General features: G+C 35.6%; 2 protein-coding genes across 2 annotated transcripts; one reads left to right on the plus strand and one right to left on the minus strand.

The window, feature by feature from the left end:
* The first annotated feature begins 1,780 nt into the window (after positions 1 to 1,780).
* LOC125074542 (tropomyosin-like) lies at positions 1,781 to 8,477 on the plus strand. The gene is made up of 7 exons (XM_047685869.1): positions 1,781 to 1,876; positions 2,550 to 2,670; positions 3,599 to 3,753; positions 4,316 to 4,447; positions 5,056 to 5,163; positions 6,637 to 6,735; positions 8,358 to 8,477. Exons 1-7 carry the CDS (start codon positions 1,781 to 1,783, stop codon positions 8,475 to 8,477), a joined length of 831 nt encoding a protein of 276 aa, XP_047541825.1.
* A 2,274-nt stretch (positions 8,478 to 10,751) lies between these two features.
* LOC125074543 lies at positions 10,752 to 13,658 on the minus strand. The gene is made up of 5 exons (XM_047685870.1): positions 13,553 to 13,658; positions 13,125 to 13,295; positions 12,556 to 12,664; positions 12,013 to 12,406; positions 10,752 to 10,833 (listed from the first exon to the last, which is right to left on the minus strand). The coding sequence occupies exons 1-5, from the start codon at positions 13,598 to 13,600 to the stop codon at positions 10,752 to 10,754; spliced, it is 804 nt and encodes a 267-aa protein (XP_047541826.1). The 5' UTR covers positions 13,601 to 13,658.
* Positions 13,659 to 13,690: the final 32 nt, after the last annotated feature.

Genomic DNA, 13,690 nt, shown 5'->3' on the forward strand with positions numbered 1-13,690 from the left:
CAGCCTGGAGGCGATCATTTCATTACCAAGGTGTGCAGTCAACTAAAAAGTCATTAGTGTTGTAATATCCTTTAGCACACAATCGCTCTTTAACGATTCTTTTGAATTTTATAATTGAATAATTTTGAACGTTTTCTGGGATCCTGTTGTAAAAACGTATACATTGCCCCAAAAAAGAGTTACTAACCCTGTGTAATCGGGTACTGGGTTAACAAGTTTATTCGTGTTCCTAGTGTTAATAGAATGTACGTCACAATTTATGTGAAAATCATTTATGTTTTTGCGTGCATACATATAACATTATCAAAACAAATTGAGAAGCGACAGTCATTATTTTAATTTCTTTAAATTTACCTCTTACCGAATCTTTTGGGCCCAGGTTATAAATTGCACGAATTCTGCAGTACAAAAATAGTATTAATGTCAGCTGCATTACCCCAGAGTAGGATGCCATACGACATTATGGAATACTATGGAAATAGCTGAAGTACAAATCCAAGCTTACAAATCCAAAATAAAACAACGAACCGTTTTAATAAATTACAAGTCGAACCAATATCGACCTTACTGTCCACGCCAAAAAATAAAATGACGTTTAAATTCAGTTTCGCGCGCTTTTGTTTTATTTGTTCTAGCTAGTTGTATGGATAAACGAATTCCTAAATATATGTTATAAAACAAAGTCTCGTTGCGTCTTTGTATCGCGGTAAACTCAGAAACGGATTTTCAAAATTATTCACGAAATTTAGGCGTACATTTCTGTCTAGCTACGAGGAAATTTTCCGAAAAGTGGGGATGATTTTTAATGAGGTCGAACAAATCTTACCGAATGGAACGATTAAATAACGATTTAAATGTAGTTTATCTAATAAATATTAGGAATACATAATATTCGTAAAAAGTAGTAACATTATCTATGTCAGAATTGGGTCTTTTCCGCAGTGACGTAGCTACGCCAATACAGCCAAAACGGTCGCAATGGCCCCCCTGACCCGAGGGGCCACAGATGATACTTTAATATCAAATTACTTTTTCAAATAGGGCTCTAGAATAAAAGTTAAAAAAAAACCGCAAGGAAAAAGTTACCAAAATTTCGTCAAATGCTTCTGAAACTGCATTGACTGAAACGGAATGGGACTACTCCTATGTTGCTCACCTTTTTTTACTAAATTTTACTTTACCGAATTCTGTTGAGAATTAAATGTCTCGATATTTTAAAACCTACATTGAGTTTACTGAGATCACGAGCTGCACTGTCCATATAATATAACTACGGAAACGCCGAAAAGTTGGACTCCAAAGCTCGATAGTCCACGTTCGTTTTCATAATTCAACAAAGGGGGGGCCTCCTTTTTTTTAACATTGCAGGCTCGAAAAGGCCACTGGTATTCCGGAAGTCTGCGCAGTAATAAAAAGTGTATAGTCTAAATAGTTACTAAACAAGAACTCAACAGCTATTTAATAAACTAAAAAAATATACAATGGAATATACAATATATTCTACCGCCAAGTAGAAGTATTGTGTTCCGGTATGAAGGTTGAGTGGGAACAGTGTAACTACAGGCACAAGGGACATAACATCTTAGCTCCCAAGGTTGGTGGCGCATTGGCGATATAAGGAATGGTTAATTTTTCTTACAGCACCATTGTTTATAGGCGGTGACCACTTACCATCAGGTGGCCCATTTGCTTGTCCGCCTATCAATGTCATAAAAAAACAAATGATACGTGTGTTATCAAAATAGTTTTAACTTTTTTAAACAGGTTTAAAGGATTGAAGATGTCACTGAAAATACTCCACTCTGCATCCCAAAGGCCTCGTAACATACACTGCGTCAGGTTTTCCGGAGATGACTTACCCAAGTTTAAATCTATGGTAAGATGTCATAATAATTTCATTTTATTTCATTATAAGCTCTGCGTTAAATTTGGATAATATTATAACTATATACTAATATTATGAAAGCGAATGTAACTGTATATCTGTTACACCATGCCAAACTACTGAAAGAAAATTTATGAAAGTTGGCATCAAGGAAACTTGAAATACAAGGAAAAATATAGGCTAACTTTTATGTCTAGGACCTGACGACCAACCTCTAAAACGAGGAGGAGTCGTGGACAACTATATAGTATAAGAAAAGTACGTAGACTGGTAAACTGTCCCAGTGTCCACCTTCTGATAAGTGGTCAAAACTGCTCACCAATTCTGAAAAAAAAATTACATCACATCTAAGTGGGTAGTACTTATCTGCTGAAGCGTTTATCAAATATTCCGTTGTGTTCCGGTTTGAAGGTTGATTGAGTCAGTGTCGTGACAGGCGCAAGGGACGTTCCCAAGATTGGTAGGGCATTGGCAATGCAAGCAGTGCTTAAAATTTGTTACAGCACCACTGTTTATGGACAGTGACCATTTACCACCAGGTAACACATTTACTTCCACCTAGGTATTTAATATAATAAATTTTGAAGATTCGTTTACATCGACATATTAAAAAATAATAACCACTCATATAATTTTAAGATGTAACTTTTATTGGCCTACACAGGACACCCCAGACCCAAATCCTACATATGCACCGCAGTCGCTTCTCAGCCTGGATTCGGGAGCTCCGAGTCCGGACAATGGATTCCAACCAGCCGCGCAACGATATCGCCTCAATGAGCAAAGTAAGATAAATATGTATTTACACAAGAAATATGACAAAATATGGAATTAGCTTTCATTATTGATATACCTAGATGGACCTTCAGTACTGAAAATGCATCAAAACGAATAGTGGCCAAGGCTTGGTCGCTAAGTACAGGCACACTAATAAAGTACTGTGACGTTTGGTTATGGTATTAAAGTAGAGAAAAGTCTAGAACTTCAACTTTGTCTTCAATATAATAGTTTTATATGGACCATTATTGTACTTATATTTTCAGAACCGGCAAGAAACTCAGTGGTTACTCTTTTTCAACATCTAAAAATACAGTCATGTTAGTTAAATACAATTATATATGTACTATATATATCCTGACTGGAAGTCAACAAGCATTAGCTCCACGCTTTTATATCAAGTATATAATCTTGTATCGAAAAATATACCTTCTTTACCAATGTACTTTTTTACAAATGATTTGAATTTATGAAACGGCAAAGTTCAAAATGTCTGCGGAATTTTATTATAGAAACGGATACCTTGCCCCAAGAATGATTTATTGACTTTCCGAAGTCGGAAACTAGTCGGAACTTGGCGAAGGCGTTCTAAGCTTATCCTTACTTCTTGTGCACATACAATGATTATCACTGATTTTATCAAAGTGATCAATGCTACTGTGAATATAGATAATATTGTTGTAAATATACTGTGACGCAACAGCGAGTATTCCTACTTTGTTAAAAACATCCCGAAGAGAGTATAACATTATGTTGTCTTAGATTTTCGCGATTATTACACATTGAAATAAAACTAGTTTTTAACGGATTTAATATACGCGATTAAATCCGTTAAAAACTAGTTTTATTTCAATGAGTATAACATTATTCTATCTTTAGAGAGATATAACTGATATTTCAAATCTTCTACTTGAATGACTGACGTGATTTGTGCAGGAATTAAGCTGCTCACCGCTATCAATCAGATAGTGCAACAGAGAGCTGACCTTGAAGCGAACAGAGCAACTTTATCTAGCATGTTGGAGGAGCTGAAACGGAAGCTGAAACGTAGGGTCGAAGAGTGTCACTTCGAGAAGAAAGAGAAAATGAAGGTGCATATATATTAATAAGCGAATCAAAAACTTTGTGTGTTTATGACGGAGGGGTATAAAATTTGTCACGGTTAAATTTTATCTGGAAAAAGATATTTAAGTTTTTTTTTGTAAGAGATTGTGTTGGCTCGTAACTATTTATGCTGGTTGAAAGAATATCTAGACGGTAGATGACTATCTATCTTGACTTTGAAATACTTTAACCTAAACAAAAATAAATTGCTATCGCGATGTTGTAAACAGTCAAAACACGCTTGGTTTTCATAAAATAGTACGACACTTGATGTAGCATCGGCAAAATTCGTAAACCCGATCACATCCGAATTAAGTACGCCTTCAACATCGTCAATCTTTTTTTTTCCTATGCGAAAATGATCTTTACGCAAACGTAATAATTTGTAATGCCATATAACCAAACACTTTCGCCATATTGACGATTGTTTTTTTTTTTTTAATTGTCGCTGCTACATTTAAATTGTGTCATTATTTTAGCTAATTTTACGTCAAGTTTTGGAACCAGATTATTTACACGAAAAGTACAGTAAGACAATCACTATGACAGGCTTTAAAACAAGCAAATCAACGATTAGAAAGAGAGAAATTCAGCATCGTGACCGAGATGGAACACCTGAAGCGACACTTGGAGAAGGAGGAGGCACATCACTTGCAACACGCGAGGACAGCGGTAGCACAGGTACAGAGTATTTACAGTATATAATACTACAAAGATTTTAGCTCAGGATCTTGGGGTTCTGTAGTTTTATTAGTCACCTATTCGACAACGTGGCAGTCCTAATATACTAAATTATCTTATATTAAAGAGTGAGTATACGTATAGTTTTTCTAATTGCTGTTTAAGTGCTGGATTTAGCTAAAAAGTATCCAATCCATATAATTTTTCAGCGACATTTATATTTTTTATATGATTATACTAAGCCTTCCACGGTTTTTTCAGCGAAAGGAGCTAAAGTATAAAAGTTGTTTCAACTAATTTATTCTTCAGTCAGGTCAGATCTCAGCCAGTGCCCGATAAAGGAAGGCCACTGACTCCGCAAAAGACAAAACGACAAGTTAATAATTTTAATGTTATATATGTATGTTTAGACATATAGATATAGTCAAATTATAATATAATTACTAATTACTTTTTTCTAGAAGTAGATGATACAAATGGAAAATTTATTATGTAAAATAATAATCAGGACTTCCACTCCTCTGTTGATACAGGGCCTCAACTCCTTTGTTGCCACAAGGTCTTCAGATATTTAAATGTATATGGATGACAAAACTTATTATTTTCAGGCGATCCAGGGTGTAACGAGATCATCAGATTTATTTACGCCTTGTTCCGTAGCGGAACTTCCGAACATCGTGAGCCGAAACGTCGCGAAAAACGCACCATCGAGAATTGTGAGCTTCTTTGATAATAATTTTCAAGTTAGAATTCTCTCTTCGTCGAAAATAAATCTAAATGGCAGGTGGAGTTAATATAAAGAAACCTTAGGTTTATACATGCCACGCAATTTATGAATAGCTCTACCGTATTATGCACTACAAACAATATATAAATGTGTTTAACCACCCCAGGGTGACGTTTTTCGAAATAAATATGTTTTTGATTATTATATATTCAATCAATTCATTTCAGAGTAAGACGTGTATAGGCCAATGAATAAGGAATACTGGAACAAGATTATGTGATTTCTAAGTCTAATATTGTTAAATGAGGCCTCAAATTAAAGTAGATGGCAGTGTTGCTGATTGATGATTCCAAGATATCATTCCGTAATAGGCGGTGGCAAAGTTACGTACTTCATTTTTCATTAGCAGCCTGTAAATTTTCCACTGCTGGGCTAAGGCCTCCCCTCCCTTTGAGGAGAAGGTTTTTTAAAGCATATTCCACCACGCTGCTCCAATGCGGGTTGGTGGAATACAAATGTGGCAGAATTTCGTTGAAATTAGACACATGCAGGATTCCTCACGATGTTTTCCTTCACCGCCGAGCACGAGATGAAATATAAACACAAATTAAGCACATGAAAATTCAGTGGTGCCTGCCTGGGTTTGAACCCGAAATCATCGGTTAAGATGCACGATTTCTAACCACTGGTAACGTACTTAAACGTAATAAATCAAGAGAACGGAAAAATTGCACGAAATGCTTACGCACATCCTGCTGTGAATCGGTAAATTACCGGCAAACTTAATTTTTATCCATCGCCTGCGACGACAACACGATTTTTAACGGTAAAACGTCCAAGTTTCACGTTAACGAAAAGTAATTCGTTAAACGTCGCATGAATCCGACAGACAATTGAAGCTCAATTTTGTATGTGACCTGTATTACTTAGTTTTTCAACAAGATAATAGATCAGACATCGGCGTATTAAGGTACTAAATCTTACACAAACGTAACAAATCTGTTACAATTTTAATAGATTGGCAACCTTGAGGAACATGTGACTACTAAATCCTTTATAACCACTGATATTTTTTATCAAATCAAATCAAAACAATTTTATTCAAGTAAACTTCACAACGAAGCGTTTTTGAATCGTCGATATTAAAAAACTACCCTATTTGGACGACCTCTGTGGTCGAGTAGTGTGTACACCGGCTTTCATGGGTACGCCACTCCGAGGTCCCGGATTCCCGGCCAGTTTATTTGTTGTAACTCTTGTATAGTTTTAGTTAAATGTATTGTTTTAAACGTACCGTTGACAGTACCGTACCGATGTCCTTCTTGTGAATTAAACAAGAAAATACTCCAATAGTGTTAAAGATAAACATTGACAATTCAAGGTCGAAGTTGTTTATCTAGTCTTCGTGCCATTATATTGGCATATTTGCCATGTAGTAATGGCATATTTGTATTAAACACAGGCTGACAACAAGCTGGCTGCCGCGCGGTTGATGCGCGACATTGCGGAGCTGAGGCAACGTGTCGCCCAAGTTGAAGCTAGACTCGCGAATGAACTAAAGGTAAACTAAACTTAACATTGCTTACATTTCAAGCATAAAATGTTGTAATTTTCATATAAATTTACTTTACATATTACATTACATTACATTAGGAGCCTGTAAATTTGCCCAATGCTGAGCTAAGGCCCCCCTTTGAGGAGAAGGTTTGGAGCATATTCCACCACGCTGCTCCAATGCGGGTTGGTGGAATACACATGTGGCAGAATTTCGTTGAAAAACACATGCAGGTTTCCTCACGATGTTTTCCTTCACAGCCGAGGACGAGATGAATTATAAACACAAATTAAGCACATGAAATTCAGTGGTGCCTGCCTGTGTTTGAACCCGAAATCATCGGTTAAGATGCACGCGTTCTAACCATTGGGCCATCTTTACATCAGTGAAAATCAATTTGTGCAATCCCCTTGCTAAATGATCTGGTTAATATGAAAATAACTCTAACAATACGCGTAATTTAAATGGGCTAGTCCGAAGTTAGTTTCTCCGAAACGTTCAAGTACTTCAATAATAAAAATATCACATATTTACGTAACTTTAAAAAATATTTTAATTGCACAAGATTCAACGATATCTACTTTATTAAAATCCAGAAGCGTTGCGTGCCTTGGCGGGGCTCCGTATAAAAATTGTTGGGCCTTGGGAATGGTAAAGATTTCTCACAAAATAAATTTCTCACGGTCGAGTATAATTTGCGTAAAACTGCTTCTAATGGAAACACCGTTAACCCATGCAGAGTACGATTGCATTGACGATCTGCTAACAACCAACAGAAGTGGCAATATGTTTGTTTAAACCATTAGAACACCATACCTATGGACTTGGATTTTTTATGCCAGCTTTATTGACATATGAATAATAGTAGACAGAAAAAAGTTTTTGAGAGATTTTGGAGTCTTTTGGAAACGCTCCTTGTGGTTTAAATGGACCCAATTTTAAAAATATTTTTCGCTCGTATTTAAAAATTATACGGGGACCACGGGGGTAATTGATACGGCAGATCAATTACACCCGGTAACTACGCCCCTGGTAAAACCTCTATTAAGACTTTTTTTTTATCTTTATTTATTATAGAGGGTTTTTTCACTAAGTGAATATGTCACCCTCGTCATTATATACAGTTAAATACACTTCTCACATCACATATTAGTACAATACAATCATAGATAAGGCTTTCTAATTTCTATTTTTGAGAGCTAAATTTACAAATTTATATACAGATTTAGCTTCGTTAGACAATGGAGAAGCTAAAATGCTATTATAAACACCAATATTATAACCACGACTAGCGATAACAGCTCCCTTTAGCGCCCTAACACGAACATATTCTTCTAAAATGTGATAGACATCCTCTACAACACCGCACACAGTACAATTAGGAGAATTCACTTTTCTCATCATATATCCGAAACTATTCAGTGGAATGTGACCAGAGCGCAGTCTCAAGGCAGTTGTAATATCTTTGCGCTTTACTCTATTAAGACTTGATATACTGTTTGGTAAGTTTAAATAAAGTGCGCACGTCTTAACTTACCAATATATATAAACTATCTTTACGCATATTGTATATTTATATACTTTATTTTGTGGAATACGATAAGAATAATACATTAGTGCATTTCCAGCGTAAACGGCAGGCTGAAATCGACATTGTTCGACTGAGGAAGGAGCTGTCAACTACAAAGAGCTGCGTCGCGTCGCTAAGGCTCCCCGCACAACGGAAACCATGCTCGAAATTTGTTTAATTTAAAAAAAATAAATGTTAACCAAAATGTAACTCATTAAATTTAGAAAATTATAATGAATAGACTCTGAATTTCCAAGTAAAATTTATATTTTGTATGTATTGTCTCATTGTTTAGTAATTGTAGCATAGATTCAAAGTGCAAATGTCTATGGTACTACATATTGTATACAATCTTATTCCTGTACAATGCGGGTAAGTGCTTTAAATTTAAAGGTACTTCTCCACCAGGTAGGAATAAAGATAAACAAACCTTAGTTAAGAATTTCATGCGATTTGCTAATAACTCAGCTATATTGTGCCCTACTTAGAGTTTATGATTAATATATCTTTATTTATAATATAACATTATTACACTTAACTACATATATCCACTTTATTTTTACTTCTAAAATTACCCGATAACAGTTTCTTCGACGTTCAAGACATAACGTCGCAAATCCATAGTGAATATCATAGATTAATCGAGCTCTCGACCAATGATATCGCGTCAATTTGCTGTCAAATGTTGTTTATTTAGCTTTTCTCCTGTTATGGTTGGAAAAGAGTATAGTCGATCGTCAATTCCGATGTTGTTGAGGAAAATCGATAGGATTGTTTATTGTAACACAAAGTTATTATTAAGTGTAACTTGCAACACCAATTCATAGCCAATTGGCAAAGCCCAAATTATGACGACTGCGTGTAGAAGCACCAAGGAAACATTCATGACTCGAAGGCCCGTAAATATATCAATGATATAGTTGTTAATAACGGAAGGGCGGATGCAATTCAAATGTCACTGGCGGCAGGACTCTAACCTGATTGGATTAACTAACTCACTCAAATTCTCTGTAAGAGGAGGTTATTTTAATATTCTGTTGAATTTACTAAGAGATTGTGTCTAGTAGTACAATGTTAATCAACCACAATAAAATAATTATATTTTGATTACGTTTCATTAATTTCCAATTGAAAAAAGGCCACAACAGCCATCTTCCATGAACAACTGAAAATTCTACAGGAGGAATATCATAATGCCTATCTATGTACACAAACACAAGAGCACTCTATGGAAGGGGGCACTCTATGGGGGGAGCACTCTATGGGGGGAACACTCTATGGGGGAAGCACTCTATGGGGAGGAGCACTCTATAGGGTGGTTATAAATGTATTTCGTTACATTCCCCATGTTTGTACCCCATTGTATTGCTCGCTTTCTCAAGCACAAGTATTTAATCATGGTTAACTTACAAGCTTAGAGCTGCTCCTTTTCTTATGTCATGATAAGAGACCGCCAGTCATATTAAAGACCTCAAAATCTGCATTCATTAAAAAGCTAGTTGCTAAACCTTTTTTTATAAAACAGTTGGTCGTGTTAGCCTGATGCTAAGTGAGCATCACCGTCCGTAGACATTGGCGCTGTAAAATATCCTTAAATAATATTAATATTCCTCACATAGCCAGCGCCAACCTAGTTATGCAACCAGTACCACGAAGAATATTCACGGTAAAAACCTAAAAATTGCATTGTTGCATTCTAGCGTTGGGTGGTCGTTGTACTGGGAAACATAACAATGTAAATGAATTCCTGGAATGTAAGATTTTAGTTAAGACAGTGGGAAACATGTATTTCAATAATTAATTAAACTGAGCATCCAAATCTGTTCAGACGTGTTTAATTCAATCCTCAATTATTTTAAATATATATTTTTTTATTTTTAAAAAAAATCAATTTGCCTCTTCGTAAACTTGACTACCTAGTAAACTAAAATGTTAACTCTATTGTGCCCGTATTTACTCTTACCCTTTAAACTGGAAAACAATAATACAATATATTGCTGCTTGTCGGTAGAATATTTGGTACATCGTTGGTAAACCCAGACAGATTGCACAAATCCTATCACCAAGTAATAAATGTATTCGAGGAGCAAGAAAACGAAATCTAAATAAAAAAAATAAGCAATAGGGCTTTAATAAACAAAAATATAAAGTCAATAAAACAAATAATAAATAATGTCCGCAAATAAACTTACAGATATTACAAGACAATATCAAAATTTTCAGTAAGAAACTTTCCTTCCGAGACAATCACAGAGTCCGCTAGAATATAGATTCAAAAAGCAGAGCGGTTGAAAGGAGTATTTATATCTCTGCTTTTAATCTATAATTGTACATATCGCGCATCCCAAGCTTAACGCCATAGACAACCGACAAAACTCTTCACTTTTACTTGCCATGCGTCAAATAATGTGTCTGAAATAATCTTTTCCCTTTAAATATTCGCATACAGACATCACACCGGTATATCGGCTGGCCGGTGTGTGTTCGCATATGTCTCTCTAATAGCTCCTTCGTCTTCATATCCTTGCCGCAGACTGCGCATAGACAATGCAAGCTGTTTTTATGCACGCTGCTGACGTGTTTCGCCAAGTTTTGAGCCATTGTGTATTTTTTTGTACATTGGCTGCATTGATATTTCGGTTTCACAAATATTTCTTTTTTCATTGTTTGCGAAGAACTTTTTGCAAAATTGCTGAGCCTAAAATAATGAGAAATCATTAAAATCTTCGACAAACTCGTAAAAAATTATTCCAAATTCAAGAGTTTCATACTTTTCCAGAAGTTAAATGACTGACTGTTAGTAGTTTGTAGTAGTTTATAAGTTATATTTAAAAATATAACCTACAAACTATTCTGCGGTAGTGGATTTTTAATAAATATTTTACAGATTACATATAATATACAGCCGAGAAACTGGCTCTAACAAAATATATCACGCCTATCCAAGCCAAGCTGCACAGTGAACAATTGACTACCGCACAAACCCACTTTCGCTTTTACTACTTAGTACTACGATGATGTCGAACTGGAATGATCCAAAAAGAAGCTAGCAGTTCTAAAATTTTGGTAAGTATTATTCGAATAAATGGAAATAAAAATTCTTTACCCAGGCAGAACTAATTATCATTTATATTCCTTAAACTTTTAAGTTCGAATTTTGCACTTGACTAACTGGTTTTTCACTACAACTAATAACTGTGTTAAAGGCGTTACAGACACAATCAAAACATTCCCTAGCAACCTTAGCAACAGTCTGTAAATTTCCCACTGCCGGGCTAAGCTCTCTATTTTAAGTTTAATTCCCCAGTAAGGAGCTTTATTCATTGAGAGTATATTTACTAGCAAAACTGGACGATGTCCTTACCGGTGCTTAAGTGTATACCAGTTGTCATGGCGATCAGTTAAATAAGTAACAGTAACAGTGAGTTGAGTTCAGAATAGATAATATAAAAACCTCCAAGAAAAATTACAAGTGGCAACAAAAACGTTGATCTCAAACTTGGGTCAATTCTACTGATACGTTGTCGATTCTATTCCGATCTAACTTTGACCGAACCGCAACTGGATCGTTGCGTTGTAGAATAGGTACACGGGTTAAACGGCAACGATTCGATTGCGACGAACTGTCAATTTGTTCGTAAAATTGGAGACCAGATCAACGTCAAACTATCCAAAAGATTAATTTACACTTGAGTGATATAGGAAATTCTTGCCTGTTCTTCGGTTTCAAGTCAGACTTCGCGTGCAGTTCGAGATGCTCTCGCATCGCATTCGTAGGAACCATCGTATTACACATCCTGCATATTATTCTACGCGGCTCGCAATTCTTCTTGCATCGTGAGCATATGAACTTTTTCCACCCTTCAAATGGTACCAACATTGGGTACCTCTGTTTACACACGGTACATGCGATATTCATCCTTTTAACTTGAACATTAGAGTTCATAATCGATTTACGTTCAATCAGCTTTCGCTTCCTCGGCGGATTTACCATGGTACTCTTGGTCAACTTCTTGTATAATTCCACGATTGGAGATTTCGGTACGTTCCTATTTTTTGAACGCGCAAAGCCTTCGCCGATGCCCAGGTGTGATTGATTCGTTGAAACTATAATTAAATCATGTAAATACAATTATTAAACTTAATCATTCAGTGATTGAAGTACGGTTGTGAAGTAAATGGGCGATTTGATGGTAAGTCATCAGAGCAACTCTAAAATAAAGGCATTTGTTAAGTTTGTAAACTTCAATACTGACATTCGCTGGGCGGTTTTGCAAAGGCGGCTTGCACGAGGGCTCGAAAACGCTGGGTGTTACGTAGTTGACGTATACAGCGCTCGCATATCATGCCATCTGTTTGAAGAACCTGAAACGACCATATTGTTAGGAATATGTCAAATCAACACCACTGGGCCAATTAGACCCTGACCCACTGGGACAAAATTACTACTGGGCTACCGTTGAGGAGACGCCTAGGCAAGAAACTCGAGGCCCGTGCCCGGCTTGACCTAGGCCAACCACGATAATGGTGTCAAATCAGTAAATAGTAATAAAATTGTCTATTGCCAAATCATTGACTTTAAATTTCAATTTTAACTTTGACAAATTTACGCAAATAGTTTGAAGATACATAAGCTTAGAACCTTTCTAGCGTAAATTGCAGCAAAAATATCCTAATCTTAAACTAATATTTTACTTTTTCAGTTCAAAAGTGAAACAAGACTTAATTTAAAAGTTGTTTTAATAGGCCTTCTATTAGAATATTTAAATAACTCCTAATAAAAATGAGGTATAGCTTAGCTCGATATAATTTTTCAATTATGTACCCGGACTCCAAAGCAGTCATACAATAGTTGGTCATAACGCCCTTCAACCCCCTCCCACACGTATGTGTCACAAAAGCAGTGTAAATTAACATCTCCTCCACAAAGACGGCAGCAACGTATCGGAATGCGGGCATCGCCTGACGCATGCGCTGTGGTTAGTTGAATAGAGTCCTAAAATATTTTTTATAATGGTTGTATTAGATTAGTGATGTAACAGATTTGTCAAAAAAAAAACTTTAAAATTACTTAAATAAAAAAAAAGTGTTAATTCAAACTTAATTGAGAAATTATAATAAACGCTTACATATTTTTTAAAATTATATATACAACTTATACTTAGGAAAACGTTTAACCAACTCGAATATAAAATTATGATGTTTACAGGAATTTTGTAATAATATGATAAAATTATAATTTAAATTACTTACTTTACTAAAAATCTTTTGCAACCTTTCTTTTGACCACAGCAAATCCATTTGATCCAATACTTATTATCAAGAAATTTTGGTAAACTCGAATAATTTTGTAATTTTAGGAGCGTAATGTCACACGAATTGTCAAGTGAA

This window comes from Vanessa atalanta, chromosome 28, assembly GCF_905147765.1.
Source record: "Vanessa atalanta chromosome 28, ilVanAtal1.2, whole genome shotgun sequence".
Classification (NCBI taxonomy): Eukaryota; Metazoa; Arthropoda; class Insecta; order Lepidoptera; family Nymphalidae; genus Vanessa; species Vanessa atalanta.